Below are 14,305 nucleotides of genomic sequence, written 5' to 3' on the forward strand. Positions count from 1 at the left end.
TTTTCTTCATTCTTCTTTCTTAGTTAAATGTTAGTGATAAAACATGTTGAATAATGTAATAGTGTATTGTATTATATATATTTATTAATCCAGCGTTAACTTTCTTTGCACAGATATAATACATGCAGCAGTTTGCAGAAAATGTTATTTCAAATGCTGAGGCGCACCAGAACGGAGAATCTACATTGATAATATTCAGACTATTACTTCCACACTTTAGTTGTCACATTTGAAAATTGCAACGCTGAGTGTAGCAGGATCACATGACACATGGCAAGTAGTGCCAAAAAAATCCTTAATCTGACGACACCTGCAGATTTCCGATTTTCATATCACAAAGCTTAAGACAAATCTTTTTGTGTGAAGACGGCAATGTTGTGGCTTATCTTATGGGCCTGTGTAGCGAGTCTGTTGGATGCCGTAGCATCCATCTCTACTGGAGTATCCAAACTGAGTAAATCTTGTATTTGTGATCTTATTCTAGAGTCATTACAGAGCTGCTGACCACAGTGAGAGGAAGAATAAACCCTCCAAATCTCAGCGTGCTCGGACGACGACCCACAGAGCAAATCTGGCACTGTGAAGCTTAGTGGTTTCCTGCCGCTCTGACATGTGGTGACTCACATTGGCCTGGTAAACACACGTTTGTCTTGTCAATACACCTTTCTGCACCTGCTGCTCGTCCTTTTGTCTCACAGCGAGACGTAGGCTGAGAAATGTAGACTTAGATGTGGAGGTTAAAGGCCGCTGCAAAAATAAATGCATGATAAATTTCGAACGTAGAAGGATCGTCAGATGGAAGCAACTCGAATTATATTAAGTAAAGTAAAGGTTAATTTTAAAGCGCCTTTCTAGACCAACAATAAACAAAAACAATAGACGGCTAGAGTCCCAGAAAATCAGTGAAAAGCCTGAATAAATAAGAATATCTTAAGATGTTTCTTGAAGGAGTCAGTAGATCCATCAAACACAGAGAGAGAGGAAGATTGTTCCAAAGCTTAGGAGCAACAGCCCTCTTCTGTGCGCGGAACCATCAGTAAATTCTGATCCACAGAACTCTGAGCCTGAGCTGGGGTGTAAGGCTGGATCGGATCACTGATGTAAAGTGGAGACTGACCATGAATAGCTCTGAAAGTAAGAACCAGAATTTTAAAATTGATCCTGAAAGAAACTGGCAGCCAGTAAAAGTGTTTCAAGGATCCGGGAAATGTGAGTTCTTCTACCAGAGCGGGTCAGAATTCTCGCCGCAGAGTTTTGTATTAACTGCAGGCGAGACAGCTCCTTCTTGTTTAAACAAATTATGAATATTGAAACTTTTTTGAAACATTAACTCTTAAAGCATCCTTTTACAGTACTCCTGCTAATGCCTTTTAAAAAAATAGGGGGGAAACGAATCTGATTTATTTCCGTAAATAATAGATGTAATATACAAATGTATAATAATACTAAATAAATAAAATACAGCAACTTTTGGAACTTTAGATTTCCAGAAAGTAGGCAGGTAATGAAAAATGTACAATGCATATCATCCTGGACTCAGCCACAGTTGGTTCACCATCATCTCCATTTGTCATGTTTTATTCCATGTCCCATGCAAATGTCTCTTCAACATCACACAGCGTTCTCTGTGCTGGAATCAGAGGCAGGACATGAATCGTGGCGCTGAGACGACAGAGAGGCAAATCAATGATCAGCTCTCAATGGACGTTTGGCTCTTCTAGATAAAACAACAATGTTTATTTAATTTGACTCACTCTCATCAGAAACATCTCGATCTTCAGCAGGACTGTTTGATGACTTTGAGTCAAATTCTTTGTCCGTCAATAAGATTTCATTTTTAAAATCAGATCAAGCCATGTTACTAATTATTAGTCGCCATTGTCGCTGCTCTGATGTAGGATCTGTGATGACTCATCACACGAGTCGTCGTCAGATTCTGTCTCAGCACTGTTAATCTTTGTTGTTGCTTTATGATGCAAATTCGTCTGGTAAGTCCTTCTGTGACAAAACCAATTCAAGTCAGCATTTCTGAAACAGAAACATGAATTGTTTGTTTACCCTTTTGTTTAATCTTGCCTGTTTGCTTGGGAAGATATTTGACTGGAACGTTACTCTGCTCCCGTTGTGTTTACCCTTATCATGTATCTCTATGGCAACTCAGAACTCCCACTGATGCAGTATCGTTCCGTCTTTAAGAAATCACAAGCCAAGACGTTTCATTTTTCACATCATTTTATTGAGAAAATAAGTATTAAAATATAAATATAAAACAATATGACATTGCATTCAAACATCAGGACTCCAGTGTATGACACTTTCCTACAACGTACACGTTTTCTGTAACATTGTACACTGACAGTGACGAGATCCATGGAAATACTGCCCGGACTGTCCATGTGACCTCGGACAAAGATAGCAAATAGAATATAGTATCGTTAAAAACACTGTACATTGACGGTATGTCTTCCCCTCCCCCACACACACCCTGATCACAACATGGATAGTATACAATACTACTATCTCGCAGCTCATATACAAAACACGTTTTCCACACAAATGTTCACAAAAAGAGATCTAAAGTTCAAAGGCATCTTTACTGCGTATGAAGGAAATAAAACTATAAAACGTTTGTTTAGCGTTTCTAAAGGTTCTCTCCTTGCTTTGTTCCGTGAGCTAGAGCTCGCCCTGTTTCACCTCGTGGTAGCAAGAGTTTGGATCGGGTAGTAATCGGGTCAGCACCTTCGTTGTGCGAGCCGGTTCAAATATTTTTCTTCAAATTAGTGACGGGCTGATGTAGCTTCATGAAGCAGTGTCATGATGTTTAAAGGGCAGTAGGTGGCAACATCAGTTTAAAAATGATGTTTCATTAGAACAGTTCAAAACAACGGAAAATAATGCAGAGACCGCCCTTTAGTGGACTCTGAAAATAATGACAATGCTTCATGAAGCTTCATCAGACCATCACTACTTAAAATGCAAGCAGGGAAGTGCTTAAGTCTTATGCTAATGCTGGATATAAGTGCTTCACGTGGAAGGTTCCTGCATACACAACGGTGGTTGTCATGGAAGCAAAACTCCACAATTTGTGGTTTATGTTTTTGTTTATCTCTGGAAACTGAATAAAAGTCTGTTGACTGTATGGCCAATATGGCCCTAAAGCGATTGTAGGACAAAAAACCTGCTGATTCTTCAACTAACACCTTTAAGAGAGAACTTTCAAACTGTCAAAACGTAATAGCTGATGAAGCTTCATGAAACAGTTTTCAGCTCAATAACAAACTGAGACCTCAATGTATTTTGTTTACTATATCGGTTGATTTTAAATATGGCAAGTGCTTAAAAGTACAAGTGCAGCTCAGGATCACTGAGCCCAAGTCATTTCAAATTAAAGTAGCTGAACAATTTTCTGTGATTAAATTGAGAACTCACGTGAGTTTCATTAGGTTTTAATGATTGACTTGAAAGTAGCCTTAAAGTGTTCATTTACACCCTGTAAATACCTTGAGCAACTCTCGTCAACTCCGAAGTAAGAAAGATGGTTATTTTATGTCAGGCTCACAAATAGATCGCTCACTTCAGAACAAAATGAGGCGTTTCTGTGCACGATCTGATTGTTATCCAATCAGTAAACTCAAGTAAAAAAGGGGTTTTGTGTGATCATTAAAAGATAGATGAGTTAAGCGCCCAAGCTAGGAAACTAGACGAACAAATGTATCCATAGATAGGTAGACAAACAGACAGACTTGTCAGCTAATCTATTTCCTGAAATGTCTAAGTTTCCCTATCAGGACTCTTCCCTATGTACATCTCCGCTAGCTTCTTAAATTGTGGTCCCCAGTTGTGGAGATAATCGTATTCCTGGTCGCCCTCGGTGGCGCCCGACTCCAGAGAGCTCAGCGACTCTGCCAGCGACCCGCTGCCTTCATATGCGTATGTGGCCAGGGAGTCATAAGGGGGCGCTGTGGGATCTGAATCGTTCTCCTGCAGCCGCCCATTAATGAAGTCTCTGACGTCTGCGTTGTCTTTTATCGGCGACGTCCTACGAAAAGGGAACAGCATTTCGGGTATGATGTCCCTGCGTAGCTTGTTCGCATCCATAACCTCCGGGTTGCGCAGTGTGCCGATATCAAAGGCCTGGGTGTCCTCCTCGCCGCCTCCCTCGTCGTTGTAGCTGACAACGTTGTCTCTGACATCCTCTTTGGAGATGATCAGAGGCTCCTTCTTCCGCTGCCTCCTCAGGGCAGCAAACAGAACCACGATCACTGCACAGAGGCAGAGGGAGACATAAGAAGCGTGCCTGCCAACATGTGTCACACATTAAAGAGCACCGGGGAGCAAAGAAGCAGAAAAGGGGAGACACGTTTGCAGGCAGTCATGAATATGCTACCTTGCCTGCGGCGCTCACCTTTTATTTTGAAAGATCCAGTAAAAAAGCGTCACATTCATGGTGGAAAATGCACAACAGTTGCAAGTTTTACAAGCTCTTGTTGCGTAATAGCCCTAGGAACTAGAATGAGAATCTAAACTGCATCTCCAGGCTTTCCAGAAAAACGTTTCGACGATAGCGTCTTGTTTAAATCATGCTCCGATCAAACGTTGTGCAACTCCAGCTCCAGGCCACTGCAGATTAATGATGGGAAATCCGAAATATTTTTAAACTTGAGAGTTTATACTATTGATGGGCTGATTAAGCTTAATGAAGCGGTTGTTCAGAGGTCAGTAGGTGGCGCCATCACTTTAAAAACGATGTGATCTTTCATTAGAAAAGTTGTTCAAAACAAAGTAAAATAGTGCAGAGACCGCCATCTAGTGGACTCTGAAAATAATGACACTGCTTCATGAAGCTTCATCAGACCATCACTAGTTTATACCAAGAAGAAAACCACTATTAAACAGTTTAGTAACATTTTTGGTCTGTTAATATTCCATCATGGTGGTTAATGTGATCATGTTTATGACAACTAACACATTTTATTTGTATCAATAATTACTTTGCGTTTATTGAATCTATATAGTATATAATATTAATTACTTTTAAATAGATGTTCTATTTTCTCCTTATCTTCTTTTGCCTTCAATTATTAAAGCAAAGGTTCCTTTATTATTTATTTAAAAACTAAATCCATAAAATGACATAAATTGTCATAATTACACTTTGTAATGAATTCACTATTATTTAGTCTTCATATAAATGCAGTGATTAGATCCTGATACAACACAAACCAAAACCCTTTCCATAAAAAAGAGCAGTCCTTGTGAAGTCCAGTACTATCTGGAAAATAGTGACAAGGATTTACATATACAGTGTTTGCGTTGTCAAAGCTTGGTGGGTTGCATGATTATAGGGCAGCGATTTGCATGTACTGTGGTAGCTTTCAATGGGTTTCTTGAAATTGCATTAGCTGTTCCATGAAACCTTATCAATCTGTCACTCCGGAAAAACATGGAAAGAGGAACATATTAGTGACTTGGTCCATTTAAACACCTAATTCAAACTTATCTTCCTGTGAAGGCTGACACTGTGCATCTTCAGGTCACATGACTTATTACGGACCGGAAATAACAGCTGACCTTCCTGCAGGTGAACGTTCATGCTGACAATGTTGACGTTTCCTTTCTGAAGGTGTTTGGTTTCTGCCGACAAATAACTAGAGGAAGTTGAATAAGGATGAGTGATCTTCTGTGCTTGAGGCTGTCTTGTTGTTACGAGACTGCTCATGTTCAAGTCTGATTAAATGTTTGATGCGTCTGAATCGCATAGTAGCCTCTTGAGTCGTGTAGGCAGAGAAAATGTAATCATGGATCCAAAAAAATGCTCATGTACGTACTTCTGAAGCAGCGTTTTCATTCTCACTACTCATCAATGTGTCTTCATTGATTCATTGTTTTAAACATAATTGTATAACTATATTGAAACCTAGCTACATTTATATTATGGTTACTAAACACTGAAATTTAAGTCAACATTTCAGGAAGATTAATCGGTCCATTACAGGTGAGAAATAATAAATTTCCCAGGTTAGATTTGATCAAAACCAAGTTGCTTTGTATTCTTGAAAACTATTTTTTTGTGATCAAAAAAGTCAACTAGGAACTTCAGAATGACACTGACACCTTCTCGAGCGCCTCTGGTTGACTCCACAGGTGGCATGGTTGGCTTCGGGCCTCCTACCTGAGTGTTAATTACAGAGTCCTTGCCACAGGTAGAGACGCGGGGCGGCAGATTAACTATACATCTCTGTCTGATCCAGCTCAGCAGCCATTGCTTGGAGTCAAGCAGAGGTGATCGGGACTGTCTGTCTGGGGCGTCGGAGAGAGAGAAGGCGGCAGATAATGAGCAGATGTCGTGATATTTAGCCGCAGGAGTGGAGCGTCTGAGTTTAACCTTCACCACCCTTGATAAGTCAGAGATCCGAACAGCGGCAGACACGGAATTCAGATCCAGAGAAAAGAGGTGGGATGATTATATCTATTGTCTGCAGGCGCCCTGCCTGACAAGATTATGATGCTGATCGCTTAGTTCCCGTGGTACTTTTGGAGGAAAGTTGAAGGTGAGCTCAGGCGGAACACCATGTCCCTCCATGAGAATGACGACTTTGTGCCAAGACTTTGTCCAGGAAAATGATTTTAATGCTAACGGTGCAAGTGGATATCACGACTGTTAAACCACATGCCCTTTACGTACCATGTCCACTCATCCTGAGGGTGGGTTTGATACACAAGAATGGACTGGAGACATTTTCTTTGTGTCTTCCTTTGTCTTTTCCTAGTAACTGGGATAGAGTCAGAGCCCTGACACCCATTCATGAACGATTAGATGCTATTAGAAAATACAAAAAAGTTAAGATATATTGTAGTTTATGAAGATCAGGATAGGGGGGATTGTGAGGGGGTTTGTTTTTCAGTTTTCTTTTTTTATTTAATTTAATTATTTTGTTATTTGTATGATCTAGTTGCCAATAAAAATATATACGTTTTAAAAATGAAAGATAAGAGATTTGAGGGTGGTGAAGTGTGAGTGCACGAGTTTGTGTGCATGTGAATTTTTCTTGATGAGGCTTCATGACGCTGTCATAACTTTTAAAGGCCACTTGATGTCAATTTCTGAAAAATTAAGTGAAAGAAAGCTCATATGCATGTTTTAATTAAAGCTATTATGCTCTGAAAATGTCAACACTTTGTCATGAAACGAATAATAAGCTGTGAGTCTGAGTGAAAAAAGAAAATGTGTGTGTGTGCGTTCATGTGTGTGTTCTGTACGTACTCAGGAGGATGACGACACAGAGCAGGATGGCGACCAGCGCTCCGGTCGTCAGGCCGTCGGAGAACGGCAGCACCTCAGGGTTGCATGTCTGCATGTTGCCCCGGCTGTCGCAGGCGCACACGCGCACCACGAGTGTGCTGGTGCTGCTTTGGATGGGGTAGTCGTTGTCCGAGATGACCACGGGCAGGAAGTACAGGCTCATCTCTCGCCGGCTGAAGCCTCCTCTCTTGGTCAGGATATTAGCCGTGTTATCTGCAGAGGAGCAAGACACGCATAAGTGTTTGATCTGAGGTTCATCAAGTTTTGTTTTTAGTTGATTATCATTAACCCATCATCATCATCTGTTATATATGAGGTCAGACAGCAGAGAGACATCATCTCATAGCATCGTCAGAGTGAGGGTCTCTCAGTTTTCTTAAAGGGTAGCTAATGTGAAAACTCACTGCTCCTGATTCACTCAAATGTTTCAAATAATTAAGTCTTCCTCTCCAAGATGCAGTAATTCCCTCATCATGACCATGTTTTGAAAGTTATTACTTTATAAAGTTATGCCCTGTCTGAAATCTTACAGAATGAGAGGTGACGACAATGGAACCCATTATGATGTAATAATGGTCATTGCTCCTCTTCCAGAAGCAAAACATGCCCAGATTCTTTCTTTATACAACAGGTTCCTTGGACGTGGAGACTTTCTTCATTGATGACACTGTGTGACAAAGCTTGATATTTGACCAATTACAGCAGAGTGGGTGTGGCTATGGTAAAAAAAAAAAAGGTAAGAGACACTTAACTCAACATGTTAGTGGCTTCAGGTTTTTTTTTCCTTATTGTAAGTAAGTATAATTGTCCATACCTTCTCTGTCAACGATGGTGAAGTTCGGGTTCCCAGGATTGATGCTGAAGACAAACTTGTGTCCGACAAGGGGCTCGTCTGTGTCGACGGCACTGATGGTCTGAATCAACTGTGAGAAGAGAGAAGAGACCTTGTTTCCTCGGAAAAACCGCAGTAATTTAATTTTAGCTGACGATTGTTAAGACCACCACGGATTACATTTTGTTCAGTCTGGAGCTAATTAGCGATGTGCTTCGTCTGCTCACTCTGAATGTGTTTGTTGTGTGAAATAAAACACTCTTGTTGGTTCACCAGGTTCATGTGTAAACACAACATCTTGTCAACAGGACTGCAGAGACTGTACGCTGATGAAATGCCAGGGCTATCTTTGGCTGATTCGGTAGGAAAAATGAAGTGAAAAGGATCTTGTCAACAAAATGATACCTTCATCAATATTTATACTGTAGCATGAGGTGCATTGACACTTGTGAATATCCCTCATGGAAAACAAATATCACCTCTGAGTGCTTTCGACTCTAAATCTCTGTCGCCATGTGATCCTGGCTCTTCAGCTAAATCTTTATTTGGATTCTGAATCTTTGCTTTTGATCTCACTTTAATCAAGGATAAAAAATGTAACATGAGATTTAATTGTCTGTCCCTATATAAAATTCTCTTTTTGGTTGAGAATAGACTCACTTTGCTGTTCTAATGCCAGATTTTCTCTTGCTTGAATTTAACATTGACCTGTTGGATTCTTTTTTTTGTTAATTTGACAATCATTCCTTTTGTAAGAAACCATTATGGGAGATTGTCCTTCTCTTTTATCCAAATATTGGATTCTCATGTGAAATTCTTGCCTCGAATTGTGATTGATTTTCACTTCTGTTCTCACATAGCTATGTTATGATTTAATGATCTGCTCTGGCAAAATCTCAATGTCTCCTCCTTGAATGCCTTGAAACTACTTCATCATTGTTCAAATGATTGGTTCTTGAAGGTTTGAATAGTTTGGTAAAGTACACCTTAATTGTAGGTATTTTAATGGACTCAGATCAAAACAAGTTTAAATCATGTGACGCAGATCTCTTAGTGTTTCTTTCTTAGTGTTTCTGGTCACCTGTCCCGCTCTGACGTTCTCACAGACAAAGGTGTCGTAGGTCATGGCGAACTCAGGAGCATTGTCATTGACATCCAGCACCTTGATAAAGACGGGGACGCGAGTGGACTGTCGTGGGTTATCTGAAACAAAAAACAAATAAACAATTAGTCTTTTGCTCACACAAACCTGAATGTCAAATCTTCTGACTTATTTCCGTCGCCACCACTGAGATGTTGTGCCACTTGGACATCTCCCTGTCCAGCGCCTTCAGCGTGGTGATGGTGCCGTTGACGGAGTCCACATTGAACAGCCTCTCCAGGTCGGTGTGCCGATCGATTGAATATCTGCACAAATGTGGTCATATCAGAGAACACGCCGTGCCGTCGCACTACACAACCACTTTATTTGCACATCAATTTCCCCGCTCGGCTTTTTTTTTCCCAAGCATCCATTCTCCTGCTGACACATCATTTGTCACAGCCAGTGTCATATTGCAGTGTAATTTGAATATGCAACATCGTGTGGTGCAGGAGTGAACATAGCTCGCTGCATGTCTGGCAGACAGAAGTCATATGTGAGGGATGGTGTCACAGAGAGAATAGATGTAGCAGATTAGCCTCTTTTCATTCTTTCTTCTATTCTTCTTGTTTGTTTGCCTTGGATTGCAGCAGCCTCCCTTATATCCGACAAACTTGATGACCCAAAAACAAATCGAGAGTGGTGTTTGTTTGGTCACGGATTAAGAGACAAAAACACCAAAAAATGAAAATAAATCAAATTTATTTGAAACAAAAAATGGATGCAATTACTCACAAGTACTTTTTTTTTTTAACATTCTCAGAAAAAATGCAGACAAAGAGAAAAATGATGAAATTAATTAAATATTATGTCAAAACAAAAGTAAGAGAAGTCAAATTAGTACAAAACACAAAATGTGTAAATTGATTTAAAAATAATTATCTTTAGCTAGTGATGTCCCAATGAAGCTTCATGATTCAGTGTCGTTATTTGCAGAGTCCACTAGATGGCGGTCTCTGCACTATTTTTCTTTGTTTTGAACAACTGTTCTACTGAGAGATAACATAATTTTTAAAACGGATGGTGCCACCTACTGACCTCTAAACAACATGACACTGCTTCATGAAGCTTTATCACATCATCACTATTTTGAGCTGAAGTTAAAAAAAGCATTTTATAGCGTAGACTAGTTTAGATTACCAACTTGCGCCTGTTGGCCGCTTGTTCCAAAGGAGCCACCAGAAATGTTCCCAAAATAGTATAATTTAAGCATGTGTTCATGTGTTTGTTTCATTTAAAGCTATACATAAATAAGAAAAAGTTGTCATAATCGTTTTATTTAGTTTAAATTAAAGATAGGAACTGTTGCTGGACCACTTGCCACTGAAGCGGACAATGTTGCTCTGGAGTTATATCTGTTGTTGATGGCTCAAACTGGGAAGAATAATGGCAAGAGTTTGAAGGAAGTACACTGCTGAGAATTTAGCGCTGGGAATCTATTGGACGGACACCGAAGCCGATTCATTATGGTCATGGTTTGCTCTTGGAGTTTGGCTAGCTACGCCTCAGGGACATGTTAACTTCACTGTCAAATGAATCAGACTTTTTGTAGCCTTCATTTTTGGAGTCAGACTCTGGCTGTAACAAAGAAATAAAAAAAAAAGAATCTCAAAAAGTTGCAAAACTAAATGAAAGGGTAGCAGAGAAAATGTTTAAAAACCAAATCAATTATTATAAATCTTCAACACACTCTTGAGTTACACTGGAAATCAAGTGTTTCTTCACAATGACCTCCACATCTTCTGACTGTCTCATACTAGCTTCGCACAACCTTCAGCACAGGAATTCATTATCCTCCGAAAAGAAAAAGCATAGTTCCATGAACTCACTTGACAGGGTTGTTTTCGGCATCTGGGTCCCTTGCCGACACCACGCCAACGAAGCTCCCCGCCGCCGTGTCTTCGTGCACCTCGATAATGTAAGGGTTCCTGGTAAAAGCGGGCGATTCGTCCACGTCCTCCACCGTCACCTTGACTGTCGCGTAGTCTTTGAACTGCAACCCGTTGATGAAGCGGGCGTCCAGGTAAGTGTTTCTCACCTCCACACGGAAGTCGTAGTCACGTTTGCTTTCATAGTCCAATGCCTAAAAGAGAACAATCTATTGTATTTCACCACATATTTAAATCCATAGACAAGATGTAGCTTGTGATGCTTAGATTATTCGAGATTCAATGTTCGACTGAGTTGGAAATAGAACAATTCCAGAGGGAGGCGTCCAGGAGTCACCCTAACAAGGTGCCTGAGCCCCCTTAACTGCATTATCTCCATCTCCAAGCAGAATTGCGCACAGCTAATCAGGTGCACACAAAAAGAAAGATCCAACCTCGGATTTGGGTTTGTCTTTACTTAAAATGTTTAATCTGTAATCAGGCGATGGAAGTGCATTTTATAAACTCGGGGTGCGGGCGTTTGGTTGTGTGACTTTTGCGGGGTCCTAGTCGGTTTGAAGACGAATGCGGACCAGAGTTGTCAAATGTCACGCTTTGAGCCATTATCACGCCACACGCTAATGTTTACCAATTTAATTAAATTGAATTTAGTTTGTTTTTTAATAGTAATACAGTTTGGCCAATAGCAGAAGGAACCGCATGATATTAACCAATCAGAAGCAACATATCTTGGCGTCTCTAACTTTCATAACACAACAGACTTAAGTAGGTAAGTTGTATTTAAGCATATACAACAGCACTCACATCATACTGTGATCGAGCTATACATCGTTCAGGTTTTGCCATTCATGCACTCATGAGCTAATATTTGTCATCACTTTTCTTCACTGTAAATACTACAAAGGTAATTTAGAAGTAGGAAACAAACTTCCTGCCTTGTAGTCCTTCATTATCATGGCCATTCTCTGTACTGTTTAAAATGCAGTATATATAGTCATTGTTTCTAAATAATTATTTTATTCATCAAATTATTCAGAAGACATTTAGATTATCTCCCAGTTAATAGGTTTTAGATAATTTAAATGGCAAATGTGAGATTGTGATAAATCAATGGTTTCCATGGGTAACAATCATGGACTGATACTGATCTCCTCTTGAAGATATCATATCATTTGAATTTAGACTTTAGAGAAATTGATAATTAAATCATAATATTGTATCTAGGACGCGTATAGTTAATTGTCAAAGATGACTGGTTTATGATATAAATCAATAATTATCCCAAGTTGATATTGAATGGATGCGATACTGGCCTGATAACAGTACGTCTGATGTTGCTCACAGTGGTACAATTGACCGCCCGGGGAGATGGTGTGTTTGCCCAGACGCGAAAAAAATTAAAGGGAACATTGGAGCAGAGGTTCTACTTAAGTCACTCCTGAATGACTGAGCTCCTCATTATCTCTTAAGGAGAGTCCAGACAAAGAAATCCAATTTGGGCGGTGGTATCCGGAATTGTTTAGGGAAATAGATGAGAGTAGGAGTAGAGATGGAGCGGTAAATGTCATCTGATCTGAGCTCTCTTTACCATGACTGACGATACAGAGATCCTGAGGGAATTTTTGGTATTAAGTTTGAGATGTGTAATTATGATTTAATGCGAGTTCTCTCTCGACATTTTAAAACACACCTTATTGATGATGATGACTCCCTCCTGCGTGGTTTGGTCCGTCACGATGTTGAATATGTTGTTACCTCCGACAATGCTGTACTCCATCTCTGCATTTTGTCCTATGTCTGGGTCGTCGGCTTTAATCCGTCCGATTTCTCCTCCGATCTCCGTAGACTCCAATGCGGTCAACCGGAACGAATCTGTGCAACAATTGAGTTATGGATTTTCTTGAATGGAAGCATATCAGTGTTAGAATATTAAACAGTTGACTTAAACATTTCAACTTTTTTAAATGTTACAAGCATTTAATCATTTTATTTCTTATGTTATATATTGAAATGCACATACAGTTTCATTCTTATTCTAATTGTCATAATTAAAACATTCTTAAATAAATTATTATTATTAATATAAATTCAATATTTATTATTTTGTGGCCTTTTAAAATCAATCATTTTAAACATGAAGCCCTTTAAACTCATTATAAAATGCTGGTATAAAGGTATCATCAGACAATACCAAGAGAAAAAAGAGCTTTGTAAAGAGACTTTGTCGTGACACCGCCTCAAAAATGTGGGTTTCAAAGTTCCGACTCCAAAAGATGAAAATGATCTCATTTACTCACTGAGCTATAGAGACTCTGTGGGCGGGAACCTGGCAAACACAGTCTTATTGATCTGACTGTCAGAGTATTACATTGTTCCTGCTTAAATCCTTTGACATCAGACACCACTGTTGAACGTGAGATGAATGTAAGCTTTTTGAGACACCAAAAAAAAAAAAAAAAAGTTGACACGTCTGGAAAATACCTAAATTGTGGTGCTAGTGCTTCTTTGTCATCACATGATCGTCTATGCATCGCATGATTGGCTGAATGTTCAGGTATGTTACCAAACACTCTGGTATTGTCTGGTTGCACTATTATACCATTATTTTATATTTAATTTAAATGCTTACAATTTTTAAATATTAAATTTAAAAGGCAAAATAAAAATTTGAAATAAAATAAAAAAAATTGACCAGATTTGAATTTTTGAAAAAAATAAATTAGTAAAAGATTATAAGAAAATAATTTAAAAAATGAAGTTTTTACTGTTCAATATTCTAATGAAACCGATCTACTTCCACATTGATGTTAACTTACGATTGGCGAAACGTGGCGGGCTGTCGTTGACGTCGGAAAGCGTGATGCTGACCGTCGTTGTACCCGAGAGACCTCCCATCTGTCCTGCCATGTCTTTGGCCTGGATGACCACCTGGTATTTCTCTTTCACCTCCCGGTCCATTCCAGGCAGTGCAGTCTTGATGGTGCCTGGAAAAAGAAACACACAGAGTGGGTTTTAATGGAGCTTGAAGAAAACGATTTGAAATAGCCATTATGTTAGAGAAAACACATTCAAAGCCTTTTGTCAGGAATCTTTGAATCAATGAATGTTTGAGCGAGTCCTGGACTGTCAACACACATGTA

The 14,305-nt window shown here is 39.5% G+C and overlaps 1 protein-coding gene across 1 annotated transcript in view; it reads right to left on the reverse strand.

The window, feature by feature from the left end:
* Positions 1–2,214: 2,214 nt before the first annotated feature.
* Positions 2,215–14,305, reverse strand: part of LOC148082142 (cadherin-10-like) — a 36,997-nt gene continuing 24,906 nt past the window's right edge. Inside the window, exons 5-12 of the mRNA XM_087789263.1 lie at positions 13,982–14,149; positions 12,856–13,037; positions 11,106–11,359; positions 9,406–9,542; positions 9,217–9,338; positions 8,118–8,226; positions 7,265–7,516; positions 2,215–4,262 (exon numbers count right to left, since the gene is read on the reverse strand). Coding sequence (XP_087645389.1) covers positions 3,772–4,262; positions 7,265–7,516; positions 8,118–8,226; positions 9,217–9,338; positions 9,406–9,542; positions 11,106–11,359; positions 12,856–13,037; positions 13,982–14,149 — 1,715 coding nt within the window. The 3' untranslated portion in view covers positions 2,215–3,771. The remainder of the gene's footprint in view (positions 4,263–7,264; positions 7,517–8,117; positions 8,227–9,216; positions 9,339–9,405; positions 9,543–11,105; positions 11,360–12,855; positions 13,038–13,981; positions 14,150–14,305) is intronic.

The sequence above is a fragment of the Callionymus lyra genome, chromosome 4, assembly GCF_982586985.1.
Source record: "Callionymus lyra chromosome 4, fCalLyr1.hap1.1, whole genome shotgun sequence".
NCBI classification, from domain to species: domain Eukaryota; kingdom Metazoa; phylum Chordata; class Actinopteri; order Syngnathiformes; family Callionymidae; genus Callionymus; species Callionymus lyra.